At 40.6% G+C, this 19,164-nt stretch overlaps 1 protein-coding gene across 1 annotated transcript in view; it reads left to right on the forward strand.

Annotated features, from left to right (window-relative positions):
- LOC126109664 (tubulin-specific chaperone D) overlaps positions 1-19,164 on the forward strand; it is a 199,273-nt gene that overhangs the window by 44,351 nt on the left and 135,758 nt on the right. Inside the window, exon 5 of the mRNA XM_049914709.1 lies at positions 2,239-2,518. Within this exon, the coding sequence (XP_049770666.1) occupies positions 2,239-2,518 (280 nt within the window). The remainder of the gene's footprint in view (positions 1-2,238; positions 2,519-19,164) is intronic.

Below are 19,164 nucleotides of genomic sequence, written 5' to 3' on the forward strand. Positions count from 1 at the left end.
ATCTGTAAGGGTGAAGCAGCAGGTGTACAGGATAGGAATGTGGCTCGGGCAACAGAGCTGGTGAGTCTGTACGGCGTACAATGATGGTGATACAAAAGTGAGGATTATGAGGGAGTGTCAGGACAGTGTACGGAAGAATAGTTAGTTTAAGGGTGAGGATGCAGTGAGTTAGCAGAGATTGAAGCCAGGAGGATTGCGGAAGCAATGGACACGTTTCAACGATACGTCCCATTTGTGCAGGTTAGGAAAGCCAATGCTGGGGGAAAGCTAAAGATGGCAGCCATTGAACTCAAGAATTTTGTGCACAGCAGCACTGGGTGGTCAACTCTATTGTTGGTCACAGTTTGGCAGTGACCACTTATTCCGATGGACACTGGTCATGCCTACATAAAATACTTCCCAGAAACTGCACCAGAGCCGATACATCACATGGCCGCATTTCATGTGACTGCTTTTGTTGTAGTGGTATGAGCTTATTCCAGTCCTGTCACAAACTTATCCTCCATATTCTTCGGCCTTTTTTTGCAGTGTATTTTCTTCTTATTGCAATCAGAGGGTGATTGCTTGTTTTTAGGGTTCTGTACCTCAATCGGTAAAAGCAGAACCATTATAGGAACAATTTGTTTTCTGTGAGTGTGACTGTTCAAAACCATATATCTCAGGAGTGGATGGATGTTTAAAAGTTGTCACACTCTAAGCTCTATAGTCACTTGCTCGTGTAAATAAATCGAACATTTTAAGCTAGTGCAACCAGAAGATATGACCATTCATGTAACATATATTGATGCTCGCAAACTGAGCTATCAAAACCTACAGGCTATTTCCCGTTGGCATAATCATGAAATTTGCCAAAAAGCAAGGTTTCACACAACAACCAAAGGAAAAAAATCTAAAATTTTTTTAGTTTGTCATTCTATCCCTTGAAGAAAGGTATTTTGGTCATTTGCTATCATACTGTCTGCCTGTCTGTCTATTAAGACCCCTTTTCCTCAGGAGCAGGTAGACGTATGAAGTTAAAATTTATATCGCAAACTAATATCTATAGTCACTTGCTAGTGTAATAACTCTGGGTAACATTCTAAGCCAGTGCAACCAAAAGATATGACCATTTATGTAACCTATTTTGATACTTACAAACACATTCTTCAAAACATTCCCCTTGATGTAGAACTTCAAACTAAAACATTCTTGAAAGCTTTTGAATCCCTGGATCTGACATCTTGGCAGTATCAGTGTTGATATTCCTCGATTCCTGGAATGGATGAACTGTCTGCGTACATAATTGAGTTTGCCCGGGACCCTCAATGCACAAGTCATACTCCAACTGCCCAATTATTTTATTTTTTTATTGACTGTTTCTGAATACCGAAAACAACAGCAGGCATAATTATAGAGTCAATTCCCTTTGTACAGAACAAATTTAAGATTCGTTGTGAATGACTCAGGTTTCTTCCAGACATTCCTTAAGAGTCAGTCAAATGAAAATGAGACAAAAAAAGGATAAAAAGTAATCACCATAAATGTTAATACTTTTATCCCACTGAGAGACAAGATGGTTACTGCCCCTGTGGAAAAATATTTATGATTGTCTATATAACCATGATTGTACCTAGGTGTGGACCTCTTCATCCGAAGCAAATCAACAGCCGTGAAGGGCTTCCCAGTAAAACTTCTGCAGTGTAGAATCATTCTGTAGCAGGATGATGCCTGCCCACATGTTACCAGTTTCATTTAATCATGCTGCAGAAGTTTCACTGGGAAGCCTTCACACATCCTCCATATAGTCCCAATCTCTCCCCATGCAATTTCTATATTTTTGGAGCCCTGAAGAAAGACATTTGTGGCCACCAGTTTGCTTTGGATAAAGAGGTGCATGCCTACATAGAATAACGGTTTCATACACTACCACAAACATTTTTCCATGAAGGTATTGACTGTCTTGTCTTTCAGTAGGATAAATCTATTAACAATTATGGTGATTATTCCTGAAATAATAAACACAATTTATTCTCTCTGGCTGCCTGCACTCTGTTTGGTCTGGCCTCAGCAGCCTGTGACAGTGGTCCAAATACTAATTTGTGTGTCCTGTGTGAGGCTTAATATGCTGTGGCAATATGCTGTTTTTCTAGACTCCAAGCCCCTTGCCTAAGTACATGTGCAAATAGTGTTTACTGTTTTTTCCCCCTCCAAGCTGCAACAAAGTGTAAAAGACTGAACAACACTTGTTAACTATATCAGGTCTGACGTTCCTGAAACCCCGTGTTGCCAAGTGGCGGTACAACCGTGGCAGCCGTTCGCTGGCGGCAAACCTGAGTGTGACGCGGACGACTGCCAGTGGTGACATTGGCAGTAGAACTGCCAACGGCGCCCCAGCAACTATCCCTGTCATGCCACAACACCAGCAGCCCGTGGTAGCAGCGCCAGAAGATGATGATGACGATGTAGAGGTGCCGGAGGAGGTGGAGGAAGTGATCGAGGAACTGATGCAAGGGCTTAGGGACATCAACACGCAGATCAGGTAAGACTTAATTTTCACTACAGTTTTTAGGGTCTTTTCTGATTCATAAAGAGACTAGATATTCTCATTACTGAGGAGTCACCCAGGTGAATGAAGCCTATAAAATTTTGTTTAGGTTTACCTTAGTATTGCGTTGTTTTTACAGAATTGAAGATGTGGTTGTTAAACATTACTATTATCTTGAATTACTACTTTCAGCCATTTGGTATTGTTCTTCTTGTTGAACAAAGCATTTTGAGAGAGAACAATCTCCCTTTTTCTACCTGTACATCTGCACATGTACTCCACAAGCCACTGTATGGTTCATGGTGGAGAGTGCCTTGTTACATTGTTAGTCATTTCCTCTCCTGTGCCACTCATACATAGAGCAAGGGAAAAATGACTTTCTATGTACCTCCATATGAATCCTCATTTATCTTATATTCTTGGTTTTTACATGCTCATTATCACTTTGTAGTGTTACGCCTAGATATTCAGTTTATGTGACTGTGTCAAGCAGCACACTACTAATGCTGTGTTTGAACAATACAGGATTCCCCCCCCCCCCCCCCCCCCCCCCCTGCGGCTCATCTATGTTACATATATGTGTCCATACGAGATTTTCATTAACAACATTTCCCATTTGCAAAGTGTTTATATAGTTAAGAACCGTATACCACATATTTAAAATGTGCATCCTATGTCCATCTTAACGTTTATTATAGTGTAATGTATTAATTTGAAATAAATTGATCAAGAACTTTTCGAGAATTTTAGTAACAACTTTAGAGAGCAACTTGTCTTTTTATAGTAGTATAGGTTTGTGGTTCTTACACAAAATGTATGTTGGCGGCAGTAGAATCGTTCTGCAGTCAGCTTCAAATGCAAGTTTACTAAATTTTCTTGATAGTGTCCTGTGAAAAGAACATAATATTCGCTCCAAGGTTCCTTTTTGACTTTGCGAAGCATCTCCGTAATAGATCCTTGCCCCACAACCTCCTGATGCTGTTCCTGTTGGTGGTCTAGTCCCTGCACTCTCTGCCAAACAGTGCTCCTGTTTCTCTCTTCTAATGAACAAGTGCTCATAATTTGTAAGGTATGCATTTTAGAGCATGCCTGTACTGGACTTTTTTTCTTGTTTTGGTCCATACTGCTACTTCCCAAAATATGGAAAGCAAAGAGCTTGCAGTAGAAGAGATTTGTTTCACAGTATTGAAGATGAAAAATTGACCGTAACTCTTAAGGTATGCATTTTTGACCCTATGTTTACTGAGACTTTTTTGCTTCTAGTATTGTGTATTTTCAACTTTATTCGTTTACACCATTGATTATGATATGCCCTGCTTGCACTTGCATGGGGACTATCACAAAAATTTCTGTTGTCACCTTTGTGAAACTTGGTTAGCTAATACTTAGGAAGTCATGGGATGTGAATCTGCTGTGTTGTCTCTGAGTGTGGGAAAGTTGGGCATTCTCAGAGAAATTGAATTTGCTGAAAAAATTGAGGAAATCTCAGAGATTTTTGGGAAGTTATGAGGGGAGGTGAAATGTTTATTGACAGACATGAATATACTTAGTCATTTTGATAGAAATCACTCTGAGTCTGCTCCAGAAATAATCGAGTGTGGAGTCATATAAGGAAAGGTGAAGAAGTACGTTGAGTTGTTGTCATTTTTTTTTCTAGTGTTCGAGGATGACATGGTTATGTAACTGTGTTTCAAAGTATTACAGTGGGATATTATTTCTCTATCAAAGAAAGAAATGAGTCAGTTTTGTTTATATCTCGTTTTCAGTCCTAGCTGAACTTGGAATAATCACAATTCATGACATGACAATTCTAAAACTAGTGAAGTTAAATGTACTCCTACAAACAACAAAAAATGGTTCAGGGAAATTTGGAATTTCAACGTGGAAGATCCTGGAATATCAGAGAAATCTTTTGATGATGTAAAAGTTTCCATCCTGTGGACAGAGAGCTTTTGAAGAGCAGCATGTTGGGTGAAGAGGAAGAAAAAGTACTGTGGCTACTGTCATTAAATATAGAAAGAAATGAGAATTTCCAATGACAGTTACACCACAAAATTGTGGAGGTTCTACGTATCTAGCAATTTTTGTTTGACTCGTGGACACAGCGACAGTTAGCAACAGTATTGTTTGCCTGGCATGTGTGCAGAAGGCCATAGCTTGGCTCCTGCTAAGGGGCTCTAATGACACTACCATCATCTTCCTGCAAACAATGCTATCACGTGTCTTCAACTTTCAAACAAGGTCGCCATACAGATTGTCACACTGTGGACAATGGCAGTTGCTACTTGCCAGCAGTAACAAACAGTCATCACCTGACAATGTCAAACAGAAGCCTTGAGGAAATTTTGTGGAATACATAAGACAGTCATCTGGTGACAGATTGGAGAGTCATATACTGAAAATTATTTAATTGGAGGCTAAGAAATTAAATGCAGCTTTTTGTATCTGCACGATCATGACAACGCCACGAAGCCGTCCAGTTGGCACAAATGTAACTAATATAGCTGGCGATGGCTCGATTATGGAAGCTGCAGAGGTGGAGCCTGTGAGAGGAAAACAAACTCGGCAGGTGGGTCATCCTATGGGGGAGCAGAGTGTCCGAACCCTGCACAGAAAAAGGCACAAAATGTGACCGGTACAAATGACTGACAGCTGGCATGCAGAACTAAGAGCATGGCGTGACGCGAAGGTCTTGTCCAAGTTGATCAATTTCAGCGTATGAACTGACTGGTCCGGCTGATCGTCACTGGAAAGTAAACTGCAGGGTCAGCAGCTCTGCCCATACGAAACTTTGTGTGCACCATCTGATACATTGTGCTGCACTATGCTGCCGCGAGACTTGCACCAGCTTGTCTATTGATGTCCGCTGTCAGGGATACTAAACAGGTGAACAAGGAAAGGTTAAGAACTGTGACTGTGAGCCCATCACCAGTTCCATGCCCCTTTTTCCATCTTTTGATATAGTTGTCTGTACTCTTATGTTGAGATTTAATAGTTAATATGATGTCCTTGGGTGTAGTTAATAATTAATCAGAAATGTTTGCAATTAAAGTCACTGTTTATTGGCTAGAATTTCAGTGTAACTATGCTTCAGTTCGCACTAACTTATCACTAGTTTCATTCCAGTCAGTGTCACTCTGGCATATTTCCCTTGTAAACTACTGAATCTTAAATCGATTGCCATTTTAGACAAAAAAGTAACCCACTGCCCACTGTGATCATTTAATGAATGGAAGTCCCATGTATGAAACACCAGATTTCCTTAACTGTGTGTTGTAAAATGATTTAGGCCTAATTTTGAAGGTACATTCAGTGGTATATTTAGCACTGTCTTTGAATAGAGTTAGTGATAAAGAAGTATTAAATTAAAATGTCATTCCTGATGCTGTAGTTTTACTGCATCAAAAGTGAAAATGTAGTAAGCAATCAATTTTTATCGTTTCCTCATTTTGTGGGGGGTGACAGCAAGGAAAACTTTTGTAAAGATTTGAAATTACATGCAAAGTTTGTTGGATGTCACTAAGTGCTCTCATTCCCAAGTACTGGATGAATATTATCTGGGTAATTTGCTGATATAGGTTATGCTGCCTCAAGACATCTACACAGTTTCTAACTGTAATTCTTATCTTACTGTGTTGATATAAGATTACATCTCTTAAAGAGTATATTATGACAGCATTTTAAATTTGGTCGATAACTGTACAAAATATTCAAAATCTTGCTTTTATTGTAGACAGGCAACCTGCAACAGGGATTGTGTCCTCAATTAACCATTTAGTAATTCAGATTCTATTTCTCGTTTAACCACTAAACCTCTGACACATTCCATTCAATTCCATAGAAGTCCTTAATTAATATGTTTCCTTTTATTGCAGTGCCATTCTTATTTCCTGTTGCCATTTATATCACTGAGAACAACATTATGTTGCCACTCACTGTAAAGACAACTCGTCGAGTTCAAGACTGGCAAAACGAAAAAGACTTGTGCATTGAGCGTTTGGCCAAAGCCTTCTTCAGAATATAAAAGAAAAAAACACACACACAAGCACACTTCGTGCATACGTGACCACTCTCTCTGCGGCCAGAATGCAATGGTCTTGTGTTGAGTGGTAGCAGCAATCTGGAGTGAGGCGAGGAAGAGGAAGGGATAGCAGGGTATGAGTGGGGGAAGAGAAGTCAGCATTGCCTAATGGAGCATGCAGGAACTAGGTGATGGCCAGACAGCTCCCTGGCGTAGCTCCCTCTTGCATTGTCGAGATGCTGTGGGCGAAGGATTGGTGGGGGTGAGGGTGGGGGGATGGGGAGCGGGAAAGGTGTAGAGAGGGCAAAGGCTGGTGGCACTGGCAGAGAGCAAAGCAGCATGATGGTGGGGGACGTAAATTGGGGTAGGTGATAGGACAGAGGGGGTGGTATCTGTTGGGTGGAGGGTGTGGAGACAGTATATTACTATAGGCTGAGGCCAGCCTGATTTTGGCAGCAGAGAATGTGTCGTAAGAATAACTCCCATCTGCATAGTTCACAGAAGTTGGTGGTGGTGGGGAGGATCCAGATGGACCGAGATGTGAAGCAGCCAATGAAATCAAGCGTTTTACATTCAGCTGGTTGTTGTGCAACAGGGTGGCCCACTTTGCTCTTGGCCACAGTTTGGCAGTCTCCATTCATCTTGGTTGGAAGCTGGTTGGTAGTCATACCAATATAAAAAGCTGCGCAGTGATTGCCGCAAAGCTGGGATATGTGACATGGCCCCGCCCCTGATGGGGCAGGATAAGCCTGTAACACTACTAGAATAGGAGATGCTGCATGGGCAGATTGAGCAGGTCTTACACCTGAGTCTTCCACAGTGGTATGATCCCTGTGGCAATGGATTGGGAGTGGCATAGGGAAGGACTAGGGTGTTGTGGAGAATGGGTGGGTGATAGAACAACTTTAGGAGGTGTGAGAAGGAGCCTGGTTGGGATTGTTATTATTAATTTTTAAAATTTGCTTTCAGAACATGTCATTACAGCAATCTCAACAGTGGAATATCAGTATTGATGATACGAGTGTGAGGATAACACAACACTCAGTCCCAGCTGGAGAAAATCTCTGACCCAGCCACCGATCTAGCCTCGGCCCCTCCAGTTAGCAATCCGCTGCAGTGACCGTGCAGTTACCATGGCAGACATCTTGTGTAGGATATCACTCATTTCAGGAAATGATGATAGATAGTCAAAACCCTTTCAAAGAATGTTGTTCAGTTGCTCCATTCCAGGGTGGTATCTGCTACTGAAGGGTGCGCTCCTTTGAAACTGGTGTGGTTAAGTGGTGGTTGGATTTGGGATGTGTGGTGATATGTCAGTAGAAATTGAATTGTGGACAAGGTTTGGGAGATAATGCCTGTCTGTGAAGTCCTTTGTGAGACCTTCATTATGCTAGGGGAGGGAGTTCTTATCACTGCAGATATGCCATCCCTGGCTGTTCGGGCTTTATGGTAGAGATTTTTTGGTGATGCAGGAATGACAGCTGTTGAAGTGCAGGTATTGTTGGTGAGATTAATGAGGACAGATGTGTGGACAGAGTGATCAGAGAGGAGGTCGACATCCGGGATGATGACATGCTGGCGTAAGGAGGACCAGGTGTATTGGATGCGGGAGAAGGTCTTGAGGTTGTGAAGGAAGGTGTTGTCTTGGCCCTAAGTTCAGATCCTTAAAGTCTCATTGTTGACCAGGTGTTTGATATTCCAACTTGGACTTTCCATTGTTTTATTTCATTTAAGATTTTCTGAACCTCTGTACTGGCTACTCAAAAACACGTACACTCTCAGTTCTAAAAACTTGCATTGGTGAGATGACATTGGCTGCGAAAATTCCATCTCTCAAAGAACTTGTCACCCTGGGGTTCTAATGTGTAAATAAATAAGATGATTTCAGTCTCAATTACACAAATCATTTCAGCAGCTGTTAACTGACTGCCTCACTTCTGTTTTTGCAGAAACCAACATATTAAACACAGTGCTGAATAATAAATGAAAAGCGCCAGTTATTATAGTGTTGTTCTACCAAGAACCGACGGAAGATTCAGATAACAGTGCTGAATGTTTTCTACAATTAAAAATCAGTTAATACCAGTCAGTACCATCCAATCTTTATTGATTCCACTACTCTTGTCAGCCACCTCTCTGAAAGTCTTATTTACAGTGCCAGTACTGTGAGTATTGCAGCAAGTTTAAATGTGGAGAACCATGTGGCAAGCTCAGTTGTTCTGTGAGGCACAATTAGGCAGTGTAACGGATAGAGCTCTGTGAATGAGAAGCAGATGTTAGACTTTTGACTTTCAATCTTACACACTGTGTTAACTCCTGACATCTTCTGAAGAGGTAGAACATTATGACTGCTGCCCGCTGAGAGACTGAATGTCACTTGGTGACGTTGCAGGTATATGATGTAAGGAAAATAGAGCGGGGCAGAGATAGATGGGGGATCGTTAGAGTGACGATACGGGCTGTAAGCAGTTTTGAGCAGGTCAGATTGCTAAGGCCTGGCACCTTGGATCAAGGAACTTGGAAATGGAAGAGCTGCAGTTTGTGTGCTACTGTCGTGAGCCTCTATTGAAAGTGGCTGAATGACAGTGACACCTCAAGCAGGTGACAAGTTGTTGAAAGTTCACACCCCATTCAGATCTGATGTTCGGAAGCTTACACAATCTGTAAAGCAGGATTGGTGGCAAACTGTGAGGGATCTGATGACAGAATACAGTGATGGGGCAGGCTCAAGAGCTGTGGTGCACTATTGAATGTTGCGTTTTGCAGCAGACAACCCCTATGTATTCCTGCTTTTCTCTATGACGTCATCAGTTATGATTGTTGTAGGCACAGGATCATCGAGATTGGACTGTGGATCAGTGTAAATGCGTTGCCTCCTCAGAAGAATGACATTTCTTGTTACACCAGGTCAGAGGCCGTGTCCGGATAAGCTGTCATCTGTGCAGTGCAGAAACATTTGACACGGTGCCCATATGCAGACTGTTAATGAAGGTACAAGCATACAGAATAGGTTCCCATGTTTCTGAGTACCTTGAAGACTTCTTACATAATAGAACCCAGTATGTTGTCCTCGACAGTGAGTGTTCGTCTGAGACTAGAGTATCGTGAGTAGTGCCCCAGGTATCTGTGACAGGACCACTGTCATTTTCTGTATACATAAATGATCTGACAGACAGGCTGCGCAACAATCTGTGACTGGTTGTGGATGTTGTACGGGAAGGTGTCGTCATTGAGTGTAGGAGGATATGAGAGGGCTTTGCACAAAATTTCTAGTTTATGTGATGAATGGCAGCTATCTCTAAATGTAGAAAAATGTACCGTATTTACTCGAATCTAAGCTGCACTTTTTTTCCGGTTTTTCTAATCCAAGAAACCGCCTGCGGCTTATAATCGAGTGCAAAGTACGCGGAAGTTCTGAAAAATGTTGGTAGGTGCCGCCACAACTAACTTCTGCCGTCGAATATATGTAGCGCTACATAGGCGTGCTTTGCAGGCACAAAGATAAATACTGGCGCCAAAACCTCTGCATCACTAAATAAATTTAAAAAAAAAAGTGGAAGACGAGCTTTTTGCTCCACCCCGAGTTTTGACCACTGCATTTTCATACATTATCCAACGAAGTAAATACAAATTTCATATTGTTCATCTTTGAATTTAGCAGCATTTCAATGTACTATGAAAATCCGACTGGCAAGACTGTTTAGGATGTTTGTCAATATGGGAAACTCTGCGTTCAGAATTTTTTCCTACCTGTGAGAAGAGATGGTTGCTAATAGGAACTTTTATGAATTGTGAATCAAATGCAGTATTCTCACCATAAGAATAATACAAATATAATCGTTTTGTCATGTATTCTTTCGTGTTTGCTGCTATCTCATTTAAATCCTGTCTGCCTAATAAGCTACGAAATTAGAGTGAGACAACAGCAAACGCGGAAGAATATACATATCATGTCATGTTTATATTCGTATTATTCTTATACCTAATAGTGATACAGTCAGAAATGAAGCACGGCAATTGATTAGATTTTTAAATCTAAGATGACTCTTAATTTATGTGCAGAATGTAATGTACTAAAGAGGTGTCTGCAAAGATTTTCAAACGGAGAAAATTTTTCGCTTAACTCTCGTTTAGAACATCGTCTATCATACGCATTCTATTATTTGGTTCTTGTTGATCATTATCAAAGAAAGCAGCAGTGTAAGTAACAACAAATAGCAGTCTCTTGCCACTGTATCGCTAATGAGACGATTCCTAATTTTTTTTCATTGTAAGTGGTGGTACCGTGCACAAAAGCAAGCCATGCGGCAAGCGGCGACAGGCCATAAACATTCATTATCAGAAATGACACAATACAGTAATGCATTTTCAGCTTACATTGACATAAACACCTATAACAAAGAGAACGGCACTTATCAGATCAAAGAAAAATAAGCAATCAATTCAAACCAGACGAAGCACGTGAAAAAGGAAGGGTACCCATATAAATACGGACGGAGCGCCTGACGCATAGCAGTGGCTACCTGGTAAAGCTTAACTGCTAAGCTTATGACTCGAACCAAACTACTGTATCTGTATCATCATTCAGTCGACCTAAATTGTGTCTCATATTATAATGGACCAACTTTGTTTCAATTTGGAGGTGCGGCCTAAAACTTCTCTCCCCTTGAATTTTGAGTCTCAAATTTCAGGTGCGGCTTAGATTCTGGAATTTTTTTTTTCCATTGATTTCAAGTCACTTTTCTCAGGTGCAGCTTAGATTCAAGTAAATACGGTAATTTACTTCAGACGAGTAGGAAGAACAATCCTGTAATGTTCAGATATAGCATTAGTAGTGTCCTGCCTTACACAGTCACATCATTTAAACATTTGAGCATAATGTTACAAAGCAGTGTGAAATGAAATGGAAAGAGCATGTAAGGATTCTAGAAGGGAAGGTGAATGATTAACTTGGGTTATTGGGAGTGTTTTAGGAAAGGGTGCTTCATCTGTAAATGGGATCACGTGTAGAACATTAGTGGAACCCTTGCTTGCATACTTCTCGAGTGTTCAGGGTCCCACCCAGGTCAGATTTAAAGGATGATGTTGAAGCAGTTTAGAAGTGGGCTGCTAGTTTTGTTACCAGTAGTTTTGATCAATGCACAAGTATTACAGAGATGCTTCAGGAACTCAAATGAGCATTGCTGGAGGGAAGGCAACATTCTTTTTGGAACACTGTTGAAAAATTTGGAGAATCATCATTTGAAGCCGACTGCTGAGCAAGTCTGCTGCCACCAACTTACATTTCATATAAAGACCATGGCAATCAGAACAGGAATGTCCACGGTGGGTCTAATTTTTGCTGTAAGACAACTGCAGGAACAGCATCATGAATATGGAATAGATGTACTAATGACCTTCCTGGACATTGAAAAAGTGTATGACAGTGTATGTAGAAGCAAAGTGTGGAAAGCCCTGGAGAACAGAGCAGTAGCAAAACAGATTATTTGGAGGATAAGGGAAATGTATCATGGAAGTGTGAGAAGTGTGAGCTGTGTGAAAGTGGGAGAGAAGAGATCAGCCTGGATTGAACAGAAGAATGGCTTGAGGCAGGGAAGTACACTTTCACCATTATTCTACATGGTAGTGATGGATGATATAATGAATACAGTAGCACAAGTAACTGGTGAAGGAAAGATGAAAGCTATGGTGTTTGCAGATGATATGGTGATTTGAGGGATAAAGAGGGGGGAGTGAAAGAACATTTGGACATATGGGAATGAACAGTACATGAATATGGGATGAAATTTAATATAAGTAAGAGTGAGATGATTATCACAACAAGAATGAAGGAGAGAGAAACAGCTGGAATAACAGGTGGTGAGGAACGATTCAGGAGAGTGAAGAGTTTCAAGTACCTAGGAATCCTCATACAGGAAGATGGAAAAAATGACAGAGAAATAAACGAGTGGTGGAGAAAAGCAGAAGCATTTCGGAAGAGTGTCAGAAGCCTGATATGGAGCAAGGATGTACCCCAAATTGGTAAAAAGGTTATATACCGGTCATACTATATCCCGATCCTGACATATGCATCCGAAACCTGGTTTACGAAAGAAAGAGAGAAAAGCAAAGTACAAGCTGGTGAGATGAAATTCTTGAGGAACAGTATTGGAATGACAAAGATAGACAGGTTAAGAAATGAGAGGATCAGAGAGTTAATGAAGGTGAAACCATTACAGGAGGAGATAGAGAAATCAAGGCAGAGATGGTATGGGCATGTTAAGTGAACAGAGGGGAAGAGGATACCCAGGAGGATACACAAGATGAAACTGGAAGGAAAGAGACCAAGAGGAAGATCAATAGACAGATGGCTGAAAGGAATGTAGGAATGCATCCAGAAGAAAGGAGAAGACTGAACCAAGGTGAAGACGGAGAGATTTTGGCAAGGCAGAAGACGATGGAGAGGCTTATGTTCCAAACAGACCCTGTCAGAGGCTGGAATTCGCCCAAGATGATGATGATGACCACGGCGATAAGAGAAATTAGGGCTTGTTCAGAGGCATATAGATAATCATATTTCCCTCACTGTATTTGCAAGTGTAACAGAAAATGAAATGACTAGTAGTGATACAGGGTACCATCTGCCGTGTGTCGTACGGAGACTTGTGGGGTATGCATGTAGCTTTGATGTAGATGTAGATGTAGGACGGTTGCTATGGATGCAGGCTTGTGCAGGCAATATTAAACAATGGGAGACATTCACCTGGGCTTCCATGGAACCTGACGAAGTAATCAAGAGTGCAAGGCCAGAACAACTTTACAGTGGTTTGAAGGGAGTTATAGTAAAAAAAAAAAGTTTATGTTTTTGCCACCAAATTTGCCTAATCTGAACCTCATGGAACACGTGTGGTGCACTATTGGGCATCAACTTTGCACCCACAAATTACGGGCTCATAAGCTATGGGAATTGTGTGGCCTACGCATAGAGATGTACCGTATTTACTCGACTCTAAGCCACACTCGAATCTAAGCCGCACCTGAAAAGTGAGACTCGAAAACAAGGAAAAAAAATTTCCCGAATCTAAGCCGCACCTGAAATTTGAGACTCGAAATTCAAGAGGAGAGAAAAGTTTTAGGCCGCACCTCCAAATCAAAATAATGTTGGTCCATTGTAATATGAGACACAATTTAGGTCGAATGAATGATGATACAGCTTCAGTAGTTTGGTTTGAGTCGTAAGCTTAGCAGTTAAGCTATACCAGGTAGCCATTGCTACGCATCAGGCACTCTGTCCGTATTTATACGGGTACCCTTCCTTTTTCACGTGCTTCGTCTGGTTTGAATTGATTACTTATTTTTCTTTGATATGATACGTGCCGTTCTCTTTGTTATAGGTGTTTACGTCACTCTAAGCTAAAAATGTATTACTATACTGTGTCATGCATTGTTTGTTGCATTCTGTGTTTACGGCCTGTTGCCCCTAGCGGCATGGCTTGGTTTTGTGCACGCTACCGCCGCTAACAAGGGGGGGGGGGGGGAGAAAGAGAGAGGAATCATCTCATTAGCAAAACAATGGCAAGAGACTGCTATTTGTTGTTACTTACGCTGCTACTTTCTTTGATAATGATCAACAAGAACCAAATAATAGAATGCGTATGATAGAAGATGTTCTGAATGAGAGTTTAGCAAAAATTTTTCTCCGTTTGAAAATCTTTGCAGACGCCTCTAGTACATTACATTCTGCACAGAGAAATTACAGTCATCTTAGATTTAAAAATCTAGTCAATTGTCGTGCTTCATTTCTGACTGTATCATTACTAGGCACAAGAATAATACGAATATAAACATGACATGACATGTATATTCTTCCGCGTTTGCTGTTGTCTCACTCTAGTTTCGTAGTTTATTAGGCAGACAGGTTTTAAATGAGATAGCAGCAAACACGAAAGAATACATGGCAAAATGTTTATATTCATATTATTCTTATGGTGAAGAGAATATTGCATGTGATTCACAATTCATAAAAGTTCCTATTAGCAACCATCTCTTCTCACAGGTAGGAAAAAATTCAGAACATAGAGTTGGCCGTATTGACAAACATCCCAAACAGTCTTGCCAGTCGGATTTTCGTAGTACATTGAAATGCTGCTAAGTTCAAAGATGAACAATATGAAATTTGTATTTACTTCGTTGGATAATGTATGAAAATGCAGTGGTCGAAACTCGGGGTGGAGCAAAAAGCTCGTCTTCCACCTTTTTTTTTTTTTTAATTTATTTACTGACACAGAGGTTTTGGCACCAGTATTTATCTTTGTGCCTTCAAAGCATGCCTGTGTAGCACTACATATATTCGATGGCAGAAGTTAGTTGTGGCGGCACCTACCAACATTTTTCAGAACTTCCGCTTACTTTGCACTTGATTCTAAGCCGCAGGCGGTTTTTTGGATTACAAAAACCGGAAAAAAAGTGCGGCTTAGATTCGAGTAAATACGGGTGTCACACGCCTTATGAAAAGTACTAAGGGCTTGTCAGAGCCATGCAATGCAGAATCGCTGCTGTATTGCATTTCAAACTGGACCAACACACTATTAGGTAATTCATAACTTTTGTCTGATCAGTGTATGAAAAACAAAGAAATGGTATGGAAAAAAGTAGATGAATTGGATCTTGATCGACTGACAAAATTAAAATACAGAACAGTTTAATATTTCACCAGGGTGACTTTCCGAATCTTTCTTACTACTGTTGATAAGAGGAAAGTAACATCTAGAGTTGATATATGGCAAGTACAATTATCTGTTAAAGCCATCTGCACTTATGTGATTCTCAGTTATGTCATATTTCAGCATTTCTACTATACATTTTGTTTTATAAATTATGTTTTCAGCCTAAGTTCATATAAGTAGAAAGTTGTTTATTTTCATGACTTAGCAAGTCATCATGGAAGGGCATGTACAGTTGCACTTTGATGAATTACATTGTAAATTTCAGAGATTGCATCCAGTTATGATACCACTTGTCTGACCTGACTTAAAAAGTAACAAAAATGTTAATGCTGGAAGCTTCACAAGGATATTTATGGATAATGCTGTTGTGTGCAGAGAAGCCACAACACTACTAACTGTAGCAAAATGTGTAGGGTTAATGCAAGGAGCTGAGATTGGCTGCTGATCCTGAGCATAAACAAATGAAATGTATAACTGGATATGAGTAGCTTGGCCTGTGAGTTGAAGTGGTTCCATTGTTGTTTCAGGTCAGGATTGATTGTATGTCTTATTTCTTGATGTATTCATTTTTTCTCTCACATTAGTGCTGTTGCCTTTGCTGGAATGGTAGGCCTCGTATGGCTTACTGTTTTCTTTGGAATGACCTTATCTAGCGGCTTTGTGACTGTGTTTTCTCATTGTGCGGTTACATATTCTAGGTTGCCATTATCTGTCAGACGTAGAGGGGTCGATAACTTGTCTTGTATTACATTTTGGTAATATATCTAGCATTATGTCCTGTCATAAATAGACGGAAATTCCCAGTGAAACGCACCCACTGAGAAAACCAAATGTGCCAACTGCCAGGGCAAACACTCACTGCTGTCCTATAAATGCAACAAACACCCCAAAGAAATCGTTAACACATACAGTCAGGTGTCAGCAAGACAGTAGCTGAGCCTACCCCCTGCCCCACTCAACAGAAAAACTCGCAACAGAAGCAATCATGAAAAATGACTTTGTCAGAATACTAAAAGATGTTTTCCAGAATGTGTGTTGAGACAGGAAACACTAAATCAAGATAGTAGTAATACAAGCAGTGAAGCAGCTTCTAGGGAAGGATTTATAAGTAACACAAAGGAACAACTGTATCCATGTGACAATCACTGAAACAAGTAAGTGGAGCCATCTCAGAGAAACAAAGGCCTTTTAGCCTTTATGATGGAAGGCAGGGTGACATTAACCGAAAGACAAACATAATGTTCATCAATGCTAATGAATTGACAAACAAAAAGACTTCAGTTATGCACAGTTAGAAACAAACAAACATCTACATCCTCAGGGTTCCTGAAACATAGATAACAGACTGAAGAATATGCAAGTTTAATGGGCACGACTGGCTACTCCATAAACTACGCAGATGGCTGCGAGGTGTGGTAATTTTCACTGATATAAATGCCCCCACAATTGAAGTTGTGCTTCCCAAACATCTCCAAGGCACAGAGGCTGTTCCGGTACCGATGAGGGCACCACAATACAAACTGACAGTTGCTTGTTTATTCAACCTGCCACAACAAGCAGTGCTTCATGACCTCCTGCAATACCTAATGATTCACAAACACACCTTAGAGACACAATGACTGACAGCAATACATAAGCACTCTGCAGCGTCCTCACCATTAATCCCATAGTTAGACTCCCATTGAGTCAGCTGACTTTCGTAGTCCACATGGGCACATCAGCCTCTGACAGTATTCTCCGTAGTTCATACCTAACTGACACCCTGACTCAACCACAGTTGGGATACCCTGTGACAATTGATCATCTCTCCTTCCTGCACTCCACCACAGCAGTAAACTTATCCATCCCCCAGCTGACACAGCACACCGTGCAGCTACACACAAAGACACATTGGACTTAATAACAAAATGTAATACAAGATGAATTTTCAACCCCTCTAAGTCTGACAGATAATGATGACCTAGAACATGTCACCACGCAATGAGTGGGGGGGGGGGGGGGGGGGGGAGTAAGTCAAGAGGCCAATAGATGAGGCCACTCCAAAGAAAAAAGTAAACCATTGGAGGCCTACCAACCCAGCAAAGGCACTAGCACTAATGTGAGAGAAAACACAAATCTACTGAAAAATGAGATGTACAAACGATCCCAATATGAAACAACAATGGAACCATTTCAGCTCACAATCCAAGCTATTTATATACAGTCACAAACAAAAAGAATTGGACAACACCTATAGAAAATAGAACTGCAAAGAGAGCAGGAAATGCTGGAAGAAATTTAAAATACTTTCTGGCCAAGGAGAGATCAGAAACAATACATTAACAATTTGAGTGCCATGTCCATAATGTTACACTGCATTCAACGTTAGAAAGAAAGCAATACCCATAATATTATGGGCATGATGTCTTAGTCAGGAGTGTCATAAAAGTAATATAATGGTTGTGGCAGTCCTTGCTAAGATGTTGTGTCCTTAATATTATGGGTACAGCATTCTTTATAACATAGAGGAGGACACAATATTATGGTCATGGCAATCAAAGTGTTAACAATAAACAATGAAGTCACCATGGATGCCAAAAACAGAGCTAATGAATTTATAGAAGTCTTTGAAACCATCCACTCATTTCCAACAGACAACAGTTTCAGTGACTCTTTCAGATGCCTAGAAGAGACTGAAATACCTGATGCACTTACAAGCACCACAGTAGAGTAAGAGGACAACACACAGAACTGAAAAAGCCAGTCTCAGATACAGAAATCACTGAAGCATTCCCAGGACTAAACATCAGATGAATCCATCTCCAGAAAACCGTTTTCTCTATCATAGTCTTCATCCTATCCCTAATATACAACTACTGTATGATGACAGAAAAAGTACCTGAGAGATGGGTGACAAGTAAGACTATAATGATCTCTAAACCCATCAAACCAAGGACTGATCCACTCTCGTATAGATCTAATCACTATTAGACGTATTAAGAAAAACTTATGAATGAGTAATGATTGACAAACTCCAAACATACACAGAGAAAGAAACAAATACTGCCCCTCATACAATCAGGCTTATGGAAAAACCATTCCACCTGTGACCCACTCATTAAACTGACCAGTGATGTAAAGAAAAACTTCAACAGACCCCAATGCTCACTAGCCCTGTTCCTTTCTGTAGAGCAGGCACTCAACTAATTGTGGCATGATGGATTGTTTAAGAACTAGTGATGTAAGGACTTCTGACCAAAATATTACAAACCATTAGAATACATATAGTAGTACAAACGTGTCTTGTACTCATAAAGGATATCAGATGAGAAGCACCAGAAACAAGAATCCCACAGTGAACTACAATATTCCTGCTACTGAACACACTGTGCAACATTTACACGCTGACAACTACTGACCAGGATGAAACTATAGCCATTTATGTAGTTAACACTGCCTGCTGGTGTGCAATACTTCGCCGAAGCACCATATGGTGTAAAACGAATAGGTACCTAGACAAACTCAAAAACTGGATGACCAAATGGGGGATATGACCTAACCTCCACAAAAATACAATCCATGTTATTCCGACACAGTAACTAAACAAAAAAGTCAACAAAGATGCACAGACATAGAACTCAGACTCTTGAACCAACTTCTACAATTTAATGACATACAAGATATCTCATTATGTAGAAACCCGTAAATCTAAAGATGCATCTCCAATACTTGCTGAGTAAGACGAGAAAATGTCAAAACCTAATGGGACTAATACAAGGATTACTCTATGGCTGCTCCACCAGGACAGCTATATGCCTATACAGGACCCTCATTAGATCCATCTATGAATATGCTGCTGCTCCTCTAGGAGGCCTATCCAGAAAAGTGATAGATAAAGTTTACTTCACAGAGAAAAGATGGCTGCTGGCCGCAGA

This window comes from Schistocerca cancellata, chromosome 12, assembly GCF_023864275.1.
Source record: "Schistocerca cancellata isolate TAMUIC-IGC-003103 chromosome 12, iqSchCanc2.1, whole genome shotgun sequence".
NCBI lineage: Eukaryota > Metazoa > Arthropoda > Insecta > Orthoptera > Acrididae > Schistocerca > Schistocerca cancellata.